This window comes from Scomber japonicus, chromosome 2, assembly GCF_027409825.1.
Source record: "Scomber japonicus isolate fScoJap1 chromosome 2, fScoJap1.pri, whole genome shotgun sequence".
Taxonomy (NCBI): domain Eukaryota; kingdom Metazoa; phylum Chordata; class Actinopteri; order Scombriformes; family Scombridae; genus Scomber; species Scomber japonicus.
In genome coordinates this window covers 31,087,719-31,101,486 of record NC_070579.1, presented here as the reverse complement: position 1 = coordinate 31,101,486, position 13,768 = coordinate 31,087,719, and the positions used below count along the sequence as shown (strand labels likewise).

General features: G+C 42.8%; 1 protein-coding gene across 1 annotated transcript; it reads right to left on the bottom strand.

The window, feature by feature from the left end:
* Positions 1–208: 208 nt before the first annotated feature.
* Positions 209–4,020, bottom strand: nfil3-5 (nuclear factor, interleukin 3 regulated, member 5). The gene has a single exon (XM_053333468.1). The coding sequence runs from the start codon at positions 3,663–3,665 to the stop codon at positions 1,836–1,838; it is 1,830 nt and encodes a 609-aa protein (XP_053189443.1). The 5' UTR covers positions 3,666–4,020; the 3' UTR covers positions 209–1,835.
* Between the last annotated feature and the right edge of the window lie 9,748 nt (positions 4,021–13,768).

Here is a 13,768-nt window from a genome sequence, read left to right as displayed (position 1 = left end):
TCGGCTCACACTGAACTGTACTGGCAGACTGGGATGCTGCTGTCTGAGTGGTGTTAAGTGTGAATCAGCTGGTTGTTTGACACAAGTCTGGTCTGGATTACTGTGAGTGTGTGTGTGTGTGTGTGTGTGTATGTGCATATGTGTTTCACTTTCATGGAAATAACAACTCAAAAAATTTAAAAGAGACATCCATAAATTCAACAACTTTTTTATTTTTTCCTCATTTTCATTCTTTCACAATCAAAAATGAGCTTTTTTTCCAAACCATTTTGCATATCCACGTGAAGTATAGCAATACAGAATCACTTCTGGACAAGCCTTTATCATTTTCTTTTTTTTCTTCCATTTTCATAAAGCCTTTTGGCGAACAACAAAGGTTATACAGTAACACAGAGTACAAATGGTAACTGGGCATAGGGTAGCATGGGTAAATACACAGCACAACCAGGAAGAGCATAGAGCAAAATGACACAACAGGATGACAAAAAAATACATATAATAATAGCCAAAATAATAATTGAATATAATAGAAAATAACAATATTAATAAAATAATAATAAAATAATGACAGCAGTATACAAGAGATAGAGAGACAACTTTACATTTATACATAGTGGCCAGAGGCAGGCACCAGGAAGTGAAACAGTTAAACTTGTACAGACTGTATGATCTACTGCAGCTACTGTAGCTACAACAACTCAGTGCGGAGGTGAGTGGGATCATTAAGACATTGGCCTATGTGGGGACGAGGGACAACACAATAAAGAGGCACCTTATGAAGAGAGAGCAGCTTTGCTGGTTGCGACTAGAGAGCCATTTCATTTATTAGACAGACAAATTTAGTCTGGGAAATACAGACGTATTGATTTTGTCAAACGGCTGGCAAACGAGGCGAAACGCCTTGTGCTTGTCAGGATTTGCCAACAGCAAGGTGTGACTGCATAGCCTTGACTGATATGCTGAGAACTGGCCTTGACTGTTTTAACAGTTTTAGGTGATGAAGAGCTTGGATCGCCTGAACGAGGAGCGGATCCTTAAAAAAAGTGTACCTTTATTTAATTTTTTTTTTTTTTTTTTTTTTTTTACAAGTTGTGGCTCATACTTTCATTTGAAAGAGAATCTTTGAGGCATTTTCTAGACAAAGAGGGACTGTACAAGGTGTCTCAACAAGAACAAACTGATCACTTTAAAATCTACGACTTCTGCATCCCATTATTTTTTGTTGTTTTTGCCACATTTTCTTCTTAAAATATATACTCCATATATGCAAATTTATATATCACAGTAATATACAATCTAAGTGCTTCAGAAGTGAAAAGGACTTGTGTGCAGATGGTAAAGAGAGTGGAGGATTAAATCGCACAGATGTGTTCAGAGGGAGGAAGAATGTAACTGCGCCAAAAAAGGGAGACACTAAAGAAGGATGTGTATTCTTTGGTCAAAGAAATGTTCCCATAATGCCACAATAAGCGTGTACACGCTGGCCAGCCACCAAGGCAGTTTACAATGATGAATAATTGAATAATGTTTGAATTTCCCACAAGAGAAATATCCCAGACTCCAGCTCTGGAGAGTTTCATTCTGTTCCCTCCCTCGTTAAGTGATGTATCATTTTAATTGGAGGGATGGGTGGGAGGTAGGAGAGAATAAAGGGAAAGGGGAAAAGGTGACACAGTGAAACTTGATGGTGAAATCACATCCAGTCTACACCTCACACACACCACTTGCTGCTTTACAGTCCTGCAAGGTGGCGATGTGAGTGTAGTTATAGTTGCCTGTCTGTGGTAGACAACACAGAGGTGATACAGAGTTGCTGAAGCTGCTCTTATTTGTCCTTAATCTCGCCTCTTGTTGCGTCCACCCCTCCCGCTGCTGGATCCCTTTTTCCCTCCCTCCTTTTTCACCTCTGCCTTCTCATTCACCGGAGGCATGACCTCGTCCGCAAACTCAGTGTCATTCTCTGCCTCTTTGCTTTCCCCATTGGTCTGGCCGCTATGAGGGTTGCTGGGGAGAGCCAAGTAAGGGTGCTGGGGCAAGTTGGGGGAGGGGGACATGGACATGCTGACCAGTGCCTCCACCTGTGCTTTTGCTGCCCCGTTGGAAAAAGCTCTGTACTTGAGGCGGAGCTTGTGGGGCAGGGCAGTGCCTTTGACCTCAGCTTGGCACTCACTGTTGAAACCGGCAGCGCTCACCTCCTTCTGGTGGTAACTGCTGATGTCTGAGGAGGACGAGGAGGGAGACTCATCATCTGTGGAGCCCTCCTTGTCAGAGCTACGGGGGTCTCCATCGCTGGAGGAGGTATCTTTACCAGAGGAATTCTCCTGGTAGAAACCGTCAGCCCGGGGGCCTCCCTCGTAGGTGAGTACTGGGGGTTCTTCGTCCAGTGTGTTGAGGTAGCCGTTGTGCTGTGGGTAGGAGGACTTGCCCTCCTCAGTGCTGTGGATCAGATCAGGGGCGAAGGGGTTCTGGTGGCTTTCAGGGTGATGCTGACTGCCCTCCTGACTCTGGTAGCCGTAGAGCTCATGATGGCTCTCACGTTGCTGTTGGGTGTTGAGATTGTACCTTTGTTGTAGCTCCTCTGCAGACTCAGCATGACCATTGCTGTAGTCATACTGAGGCGAGTCCACAGTCTTCGTCCTCTCTAGCTTCTCAGCGACCTCTCTGATGGTCACTGAGCAGTCAGAGAACTTGGAGGTGTGCTGGCCATGCTGTTGCGGTCTGCTCTGATGAGACTGCTGGTCCTCTTGCCTCTGGCTCTCCATGGGGTAACAGCCACTGCTGGAGCGGTACAAGATCACGCTCCTCTGTGCAGAGATGGCCTGAGGAGGCGGGCTGGAGGCCTCCATGTGGCACTGCTGTTGGTGGTGCTGGTAGTCCATGGCACTGTCAGCCAAAGAGGAGCTCTGCTGGTGATGAGGAACCAGTGCAGTGTGGTTGCCATGGTTAACCTCATTGGACAACCCATTGCTTTCCAGTCTGGCCATCTCCATACTTGAGGGTTCCTTCTTTATGCTGTAACCCATGGGTTCAGGGCTGTCTCTGGAGGAACTGTCAGACAGGTCAGAGACAGAGCCTCTGGGGGAGTACTTGTGGAGCGTACTGTGGTTCTCGCCACGGCTCGACTGTTCAGCTTCAGATGAGTCAGAATTCAGCATCACCTGAGATGCACTGGAGTAGCCACTGCTTGAGAGGTAGGCGTTACTGTTGGGAGTGCCGTTGGTGCAGCTCCCACTGCTACTAGTGTTACAACTTGCAGCACTGCTGGATATCTGCTGACTTTTCTCCATGTAGGAGGCTGTGCTGATGAGGCCAAAGCGCAACTTGAGCTGAAGGAGCTCCGTTTTTAGACGAACGTTCTCCTCATTCAGCGCCATGACCCGGTTCTCCAGCACCATGTCATTGAGGCGACGCTTTTCCCTTGAGCGCTTGGCCGCTTCGTTGTTCTTACGCCGTTTCTCCCAGTAAGAATCATCTTTTTTCTCATCAGAGATGAACTCCCGCTTGCGACGGGACGCCACAGAGGACTTGGAACCTTTAGCCTGGCGGCTGATCCGCCCTCCACCTTCAGAAGGGGATGGGATGCTCCCACTGTAGGGAGAAAAACTGTCCACTTCCATTGCGTTTTTGTTGCTGGTGGATGGTAAATGTATACTTAGACTTTCCATTTTTTCCCAGCTGGGGGCCAGAGTATAACTCTAGCAAAGGGCAAAGGGGAAAAGGAAAAGATGTGTGCCAATAGCCAACTGCTCTGTTACTACAGAACTTGACCTATGTTGCAGGATCAGCAAAAAATTCTGGATGAGGTATTTGTGCTCTTCTAAGAGACAGCCTCATTGGTTTCTGTTACTTATTTTTCTAAATCAAAATCTTCAAGTGTCCAAATTAGCCAAGAAGATTAAAAAGAGATGGAACTCCACAAAAACCTCAGACATAATAATAATAATAAATAATAACACACTTAATTTACACCACACTGGTGAACAAAGAATTGCAAAAAAGAAACAAGTTCGTATTTTGAGCAAAGACTCTTCAGCTAATAGTTCAAAGGAGTCTCCAGAGTCTCACTGGAGGTGATTTTGAGTTTCTCTGCGTCTTCCTCGATCTTCAGGAGAGCTGTGATGCTTATCAGGCTGCTGCTCTGCTTCTCTGTGTCTAACAGAGGATGTGGGTCAGTCCGTCTACTTCGGGGCTCCCTGAGGATCCAGCTTCAGTGCTGCTGTTTGCTGACCACTAACTGGGTTATGGAGACACAAAGAGAAAAGGAGAGAGAGAGACAGAGTTAGATTAGGTGTAAAAACCACTGTAGTTCATTGTGGCATATATTCACATTTCAGTCAGGTCAAAGTAGATTATAAAGTGCTGTACAAAGCTCAAATATGGGGTCCACTTGGCTTTAGACCAATATGTTATCAGTTTATCACAACCCAACCTGTGTAAAAATCTATGACATAAGCCCCGAAGTTACACAATGTTTGTCTTTCATGTCTTCGTTTCCTTGAATTTACGGGGAGGAGGAAGAGGAGGAGGACAGTGGACCAGAACAGAGGTGAACAGACAGATCTGTGGCTGCGTGCTGCTACTGCAGAGCTGTTGTGTAAGACAGAGCGCTGTCATAGTTAGATAATGAGAACTGAGGCAGGCTGACCTGGTGCCAGCTCTGCAGAGACTGACAGATAAAGGGCTGAGAGAGGCAGGGTGGGTACAAAGAGGCAGCTGTGTGGAAAGCTACGAGCTATTTGCAGTTGACAGGTTTTCGCACATACTCTGTGATACAATGGAGTATGGTGTGCGTTGAAACAAATTATGTGTAATTATGAATTCCGATTCATATTTTGTCTCTCCAAAGTTATCGAGAGGTTCTACAAAGGTCGGTGGCATCCAAGTTATGGGCTGAAATGCGCCTATGGGAGTCATCAAAGTTACTGACACATCTGACAGCTGATTACATCCGTGTCAGCTGTCTGTTTGTGTGTATGTATGTGTGTGGTGCATGTGCGGCTGTTGGGGAGGAAGAGGTCTCCGTCACAGTGGCAAAGTCTTGGTTTCTCTGCTAGCTGTCACACTGTCTGAAATTTCACAACACTGCGAGCTGGTGAACTTCCTTATGTGGTGTCAACATCGTAGCACAACAGGAAGCCTAGCCCACCAACATGTCTTTCTCCATGAAGATAACAACAATACAGAGTGCAGTGCAGATGTTGACGGCAGTCCGGTGTTATGTAATAACTAGATCTGTTCTCGTTTTAGGCCAGATTTGTCTGGTTCTCTCACTCTCGCTGCATAGCATCACACAGTTGACATGCAAGGCATTAATAACACATCATTACACCGCGCTCTGGAGTCCGTTACGAACATGAAAACATCACACGCACGTCCTCATAATCTGGGTCACTGTGCCTGTGGGTAACAATGACTCTTATGTTGTTGTTTTTCATTTGCATTTCACTGATTTTTTATTATGTGTGATCTTTTTATTTGTCTTTTATTGCTCCATTTTGTGCTGTTTTTTTTTAAAAAAGCGCCCAGATTCAAACAGTGGAATCAGTGAATTACAGTTTAATAGACGCTAAGTTGTCTAAAGGAATTTAATTGGACTGTTACCAGATTTACTACTGTTCAGTTTCTCTCTCAAACTCAGAGCACAAGTACACAAATACCAGCTTGAGTTACGCAAACCTGGAATTCCCGAGGAAGTTTTCTTGTTTAATAATATGAACACAAATGTTTATATGATGAATCATTTAGGGTATCTTTTTCTTTGTGAACTGTCGCTTGCAGAGGTGAAGACAGGCAAGGAACAATGCAAAGGAATTTAGGGGTGCCCCTGATGAAAACAACAAGAAGCTCCTGATCCCCACCCATGTAATCCATCCCATGTTCTCTCTCTGTATAGTGAAGCCTGGAAAATGAGACTAGACATGGCGCGAGCAGCCAATGCAGACCTGAACAAAGAAGCTCCGCCGACTGTTTGCTGGCTGTGATAGCGAAAGGGCAAAAAAAAAAAACACACACACTCCAATCTCATAAGAAAAAGAACAAAGGTGCTCCGACTGGAAAAAAAAACTGCCTCACAGTGACCTTCTTTCAGTGTGCTGCAGTGTATTGTCCCCGCATCGCAAACCACTCATATTATAAACCACTTAGATTAATTTGCATTGAGTCATTGCCACATAACTATTTAACCTAGTGAGCCTCGTCTTCTCCAGACTGGTTACTGCATTTCTCTGCTTCCCCTGGAGACAATAGCCCTGTTACATAATCTCACATTAAAAAGAAAAAAAAAACACACAAACAGTGACCTTGAAACAGCTTGACTAATGCTCTAAATAATTAACCATTTATTTACTTGCGCATGTTCTGTTGTAACTCGGGGCTGAGTCTAGGTATGCTGCAGGCTGTTCTTCAAATTGAATTTTCCCTTCACAGGCAAAACTAGGTTTTTTCCCATGTTTGTCCCCCTTTTTTTCAAAGAACTGGAGTAAAGCTACACTGAACAGAAAGAGATTAGGACGCAACCACCAACAGATGTGGAAAAATGTCGGGTCAGCCCCCTCCCGCCCGCCTGCCTGCCTCTCCCTGAATAATTTTCATAAAGACTTGCAGGGGAGTTGGGAAGGGAGGTGGGGCGTTAAACAAAGGCGGGCGGGAAGGAAGCATGCATACGTCTGCGCTGTCCCACTGACCTAGAAACGACGCTAAGCAGTAAACACTCCTCCTGTCTTTGACGGTGCGCCATAAAATAGGTCAGTGGGACTGCAAGGGAGGGAGGGCAGGAGAGGGAAACTGAGTATTAGAGTGCACGCTAAAAATAGAGCAACAGAAAGAGGTGAGGGAGGGAGGAATCAGGAGAGGTATGGGGTGACGGGAGGAATTCAGTTGGTGGAAATGAGACTTCTCCCGCAGCGGGAGGAATAAAAAGAGACAAACATGGACACGTCATCAACCTGAAAATTCAGATTACGAAAGCCCCCCCCCCCCACCACCCCTGGTGATTTTCAAGCAACATTAATTCCAGTATGCTCTAGAAAGTCTTATAACTATATACATCAGGTGCAGATGAAAAAATAAAACGGTAGAGAGGGGTAGATGGGTAGGGAGATGGCATTGACGTCAGAGCGCACGCCCATCTCTGCAGCCAAATTCACACACATAAGACAGTCTCTCTCTCTCTCTTTCTCTCTACCTCTCTCTCTCTCTCTCTCTCTCTACTGCATGGGGAGGGGCTGCTGTTGTTGCTCGTAAGGTACGTGCTCTGAATTTCTCTTGTTGCGGTGCTTGTGTAACACATGCATATTACATAGCTGCAGAAGCTACAGGTTACTGCCCTGCAATCTCCCCTTTCACTACCCTCTGTGTGCATGTTGCGCTCAAAATACAAAATACTTAAACCCCCGGAAAAAAGACATGATGGGAATGGCTCATTGTGTGGTGGGATTGTTTTCCCATTAAAAACAATGATTCAATGCAGCTACTGTAAGCAGTTTGCTCTCCGTGTTTTAGTCAAATACAGCTGTGTGAAGCTGTTCCCAGGCACTTGCAGCCCGGGGGAGGGAACGCTTCACCTCTGACCCCCTCTGAGGCAAGTGTGAGTAAAACACACGACACCCCCCCACCCCCACCCCTCCACCTCCTCCTCCATCTTTTAAGTGATCCAACACCACACACGTGGAGGGGCCCCAGCTAGGAGCCTCCATTTTGCCCCACGGCTTTGTGTCAAGAAAACAAGACTGGGAGACAGGAATCCAGACATTCCAGGTCAGTTACAGAGTCCCAGTGTGTGCCATTTAACACTTCCTGTGAGTAATGTGTGACTAAATACACTCCGACCTGTAATAATGATTCGTGGCAGAATACAACAACTAAAACAAAAGTCTAGAAGGACAAATTTAGTACAGAGTCAAATATTTACCTCTTTATTTTGAAATGTATAATATCCTGTTTAGGGTTTTTAACCTCCCTGATTGCACATGATCAATATCATTTTCACTCTGATTTCACTGATTTCCTGCAACATCTCCAGTTAATATTTATCATATGTGGACACCACAGAGAAAGATATCATTACTTGCAAGGCTTTAGCTACTTACAATGACTAGATAAGTGCTTTGTGGATTCATATAAGGAACATCAGCAAAAGTTAGTTCAAAACAAAGATATAGATTAAAAAAGCCACTAAAGTTAGTAAAGTCTGCATGAAACTGTGGTCTTGTCTTCCTCAGAGCAACAGACAGAGTGGGAGTAGTCTACGACTTGCCCCCTATACTTCATGTGTCTCCTCACCCAGATACAGGTCTGACCTATATTCAGAAAACTGGCTGGGAACGAGCAATGCAGACTGCTCTGAACGCAGACCAGCTGGCAGCAGGCGGACTTAGAGCTCACCAGAACTCTGCCTGCCTCACCAGACAGGGGTTTCCATGCATTGCATCACATCCTGGATGTTCATTTGGTATTCTAATTTCACAACAAAGTCACACAAAAGTCTCGCCAAGAGCTCTGGAGTCCATCACTTCTCATTTTTCTGTTCCATCCATAAGGATAAAAACTGAGCAAGTTATACATAGCAGCTGTTTTACATCATTTATAAGAGCATTTCTAAAGTGCAACTTCCACTTCATTTTTTATTGAATAAGCAGATTCATGCAGACTTCTGGCAAAAAAAAACATATCTAAAAATCAGGATTTTCAGTGTCTGAATGATGGGAAAAGATCATAGAGGGTGTGAACGGGAATCAATTACAGGCCTGTGTGTCCCAGGAGAGAGCTGCTGTTTATTGCTTCTCCCTGCTGTGTGCTGGTTATGTCATACCCTCCAACTCCCTCAAAGCAAAGCTCTGTGCTGTGCTTAACGCACCTTACAAGTAAAAAAGGAAAAGAAAATCAGCCAGTGACTCACTTTTAATGGAAATCAGACATTTTGAGTTTAAAAAAAATGTTTTCTCCTTTTCAGCTTGAACATCTATTAGTGATGGTGATGTAATCTAAAAGCTGAGGTAACTAAATGGTGTGCACATCTGGAGCAAGGACAGATTCATTATAATAAATTACTCCATTTATAGCAGATTATTTCAGCATAGCCTACACTCAAAATATTTTCCACTAAGATTTTAATTTGAAATTATATACAGTATTAATGCATGTTATTTTTAAAGGATGTTCATTTTTGTAATATATAATTTCTATTTATGTTCTCTAACATGTATTTCAGACAGTTTATTTGAAAGTGTGCCATCAGCAATAAGCTTTACATGAACTGGTATCCAAGCTTGAATCCAGTAAAATATTTGCATCAGCTCGGCAGGTAAGCTGATATGAATTAACAGTATTTCAGCTGGTAAAGTGAAATGATGACTTACATTTAAAAATACGAGTTACACATACAAACAGCAGCACGCCACGTGCAGCAGATTGTAGTGCAGTGTGTGTCTGCATTAAGCAGACAGCAGCTGCCCTCATTCCCTGGAAAACACCACCATGAGGGAAATTACCTCGCCTTGACATTGAACACGTAATGTGGGACACGTCCAACCACGTTTTTCCTTATACCTTTATCGGTTTCGTATCAATACCGGGGATTAAAAAAAACCGCAACAAAGCGAGCGTATTAACGTGTAAGTAGCCGTGCTTTATGGGACAAAAACAGCAGCACACGTCTCAAAGTCACGGACGGGCGCGCGGAGCTGCCGGTGGAGCTCGAGTCGCCATGTGAACAATAAACCGGCCATAAGCATCACGTCCTCACCGCAGCACACACTCACAAAAACCACTGAACGTTAAAAAAAACCCCACACACATACATACACCGAGTGGAAACTATTAAGAGAGATGAGAGAAAAAAGCAGCAGTCAAAACATACCTTTCAATGTCCTGGAGGAGAAGATTCAGGCTTCCCCGCGACACAAAAGCTGTCTCGCTCCCGTGTCCTCCTTCCTTGTCCCTTTAGAAGAAACCTCCCAAAAAAGCCGAGAGAGAGAAAGAAAAAAAGTTCTTGCTCCTTTTTCCTGTCGTGTTGTGGTTGAGTCAGCCGGTCGGCTCGGTGCTGTTTCTGTCTCTTGGCTCGGGCTGCCTCTGTGTTGCGCGCTGCCGGACACTTTGCTCCAGTTTCTCCGGCTCCCTTTCTAGAAATATGTGTTAGTAGGTCAGCGGTTGCATAACAGCTCTTAGGCTGCCTAGTCACGTTTTTGTCCTCTATCTCTCCGCGCGAGAGTAGGCTATGCGCGTGTGTGTGTGTGTGTGACATTAGCGCGTCTCCTTTTTTTCCACTTCTACTCTCTCCACCCCTCCATCCTTCCTACCTCATGTAACACCATGTCTTATTTTACACGGGAGTGGTTAAGTTTATAAGTTCACGCAGCAGTCACCATGTAGCAGAGAGATCCATTAATAGCATGTAACAGCATGTCCTCTGCTGTGTGAATGTGGGGTCGCGGTTATATATCCGCTCGTGCGTCATTATTAGCCTTTTTATTTTCTCCTCTGATATTTTGTTGTTAATTAAGCAATTTAAGATTGAATTCATTCTCATGATACCTGGAAAGCACCCTCACCGTGCCCCTGCCTGGCTACCTGATAGAAGCATTTTTTCTATAAATGTATTAGCCTACACAACATGTAAGTCTTACATCATAATGAAAAAAAAATCTCTTGTATAAAATATATTTATATCATTTAGAGGGGTTCAGGCTTTATTGGCACACAGTTAATAATGATATATGTAATTAATAACATGATGGAATAAGGTTTTGCCTCTTATTCTTTCTCCATGTTAATTTGTTTTCTGCTTTTCCAAACACATATTTTTGTGTTTCTGAAATTCCAAAAAAACTTCTCTGTTCTCTCTGCTTCTGTGACAGAGTGTATGTTTATTATAATATATATTTTATAAGGTAAGTTACTCGATATAAACTACCCATAGATAGAAACATAGATAGATAGATGGATATTTAGATAGACACTGCAACTTACCATTATTCTCATTATGTGTAATCTCACAACTATTTTCTCCATAAACTGATTCATCATCAAGTCTTGTAAATGATTAAAAATGTGGTGGAAAAAAATATTTCACCATATCTTAAAGGTCACATTGATGTCATCAATTTGCTTTTTTGTCAGACTGATCGTCAAAAAGCTTATTCACCATTGTGTTAAAAAGAAAAACAGGAAATCATCACATTTGAGAAGTTGAAACTTGAAAATGTTGTTGATGATTGCTTAATTGAGTCATTGTTGCAGCTCTAAAATTGATAAGATACAATTAGTTTAGACTCTAATTAATGCAGAACTAGAATAATTGCACTCACTGTGACACACAGAGTAGATATGAATCTCTTTTCCACATTGTAATGTATGAATGAGAAACTTTATTAACATCATTTTAAGGCCCTATAATGAGGCCAGAGGTCAAGGTCATATAGCGTCTCAGTCAAGGACACCTCAGCAGGCTGCCATTAAGACAAGAACTGCCTGTAAAACTTTCCAACATTTAAAAGTTGGTATGTCAGCTTTCTGGACTCTGTATAAACCATATTTATGTACGCAGAAGCATACATCCATCTTCTTTCTGTTCCCCTTTTTTGTTTGTTTTATATTTGAATACACTTAAATGTTCCACTTGAAATATTAGTGGAGAAAAAACGAAAGCACAGACTGAGCTCTTACATCAAAATGCAACTGTTATTTGCATAAACATCATTAACATAGCATGAATTTGAAACTTAGGACAATTTCACTTGAAAACAGTTGTGGTATGACTGTTCTGATGTCAGTGTAAATGAGTTATAAAGCCTCTAATAGTATATGTGTAAGCCTGCTGACATCATAGTCAGCAGAGTAGGATCCAGATCTTGAGAAGACTTTCCAGCAGAGACATGCAGCAGGCGTGTTATGATCTGTTTGTTAGAGATTAAAGTACCAAAACACTGATTACAGTCCTTGCATATTCCATAAAACATAATAATAATAATAATATAATAACTGTCCTTTATTCATTTCTTTTATTCTAGTTTAAGTCTTTCTCACACCCACAGTGTAAATTCCCTCTGATAAGCTTTATATTAGTTGTTTCAGTATGAGGTGTGCTTATCTGTAAAATCAGTAGAGTAGGTTACACGAGTTATGTTTGTAACAGAGTTAACCCTTTGTTTACAGATTAACGTCCTTAAATATCCTAAAAACAAAAGCTGTGATTTGTTTTTTTGTCTTTGCTGCAGAACATAAATTTCACATTAAACGTATTTGAATATATTGAATACTGGATTTTAACTACCTCACCTTGGTGCAAAATGTTTTGTTAGATTTTTAAAAAAGAAGAAAATCATAGTTTGAATTTTGACTATCCATTTCAGATAGAATGATGTGAATGAGAATAAAACAAAAAACCTTTACTTTGAGTAAAATATCATTGCAGCATTATTTTTCTCCATCTTTCTGTTTATAAGAAAAGGAACTCTATTATCTTCTTAGGAGATTTTCTGTTATCCTACAAAGCCCGTTGTCCTCATCACCACCATATTTCATATGCAGTTACGTCAGCCCTGCTTCATATCAGACACACATCCACTTCCAACCCACTTTCTCACTCACATCCCTTCCCCCTGCTTTGTCTCTCTACCCACACATGTGCACCTATTCACCACACACACACACACACACACACACACACACAATATCATCACCACCATTAATGTTGGGGAAACGGCGGCCTTGAACTTGTCTAGCTCCTCCCCCACCAGTCCTCTGTTAAAGCCACCAACCCCCAACACACTCCTCCATCTCTTCAGCTGCCTCTGCATGCAGGCATTCCCTTGGCAACTGTGGTGTGGTGGTGTCTGCCTAGCAACCAGAAGGCTCTCACTCCTTCCTATATGGCTTATAGCAGAGGGGGTTGCAGAGTGGGCTGGATGAAAATTGATCACAGGCAAAATACCTCATGTTTATCTGTTATTGTTGTTCTGCAGAGTATAAGATGGAGACATCCAGGGCCTAAAGTGTAGATCTGGTTTTACCTGGTTCACTTAAATTAGCATAAAATGTATTTTTATTGTTGTCCTTAAACAACTTCAGTGCTTTTTTTAGCCCATGCCTCATGCTTTCACTGCATGAAATCAGATAATTAGAAGGTGTGCCTACATTTCCTGCAGAAAATGACTGTACACCCTTATTCTTATTCTCCATTTGCAGCATGTGCTACTACAGTAGGCACAAAGAGGAGGAAACGACCTCTGTAGTAACACTGTTGTCAATGAATGAATGGATGAATGAGATTCAGTGATCCATGGTGATGAAGGCAGTTGGCGCCACCTGGTGTTGATTTCAAAGATACTGTGAGAGGAAATATTCAAGAATTGTAACTAATGCAGATGAATGATATCCTGTTAAGTGAGTCACATCCTCTGACAAATGTTAAAAATATACCACATGTTTCAGCTTTCTGCCCCCCTCCCCGCAGCCATCAGAACATATTTCACAGCCGCTCCTCTGATGTCTCTCAGCAGGTTTTTACTCACTCCAGGTGTCAGTGTATTCTGAACCTGAATTCTCCACTTCCATATGAGCCAATCAGTCTCCACCACAGTTGCTTCAATGCTAAAAATAGCTTTCCTACTGCTGACGTGATAGATGACTCATGCATGAGTTTTGCCCTTCTCCCTGCATCCATTCACCACCCCTCTGTCCCTGTAGCACTGTCCGACACCCCATCAGCCCTTCTTCATCGCAGTAACTGTGGTTTAGTGTTGGTGCACTAACACCAACATGATATTTAAGG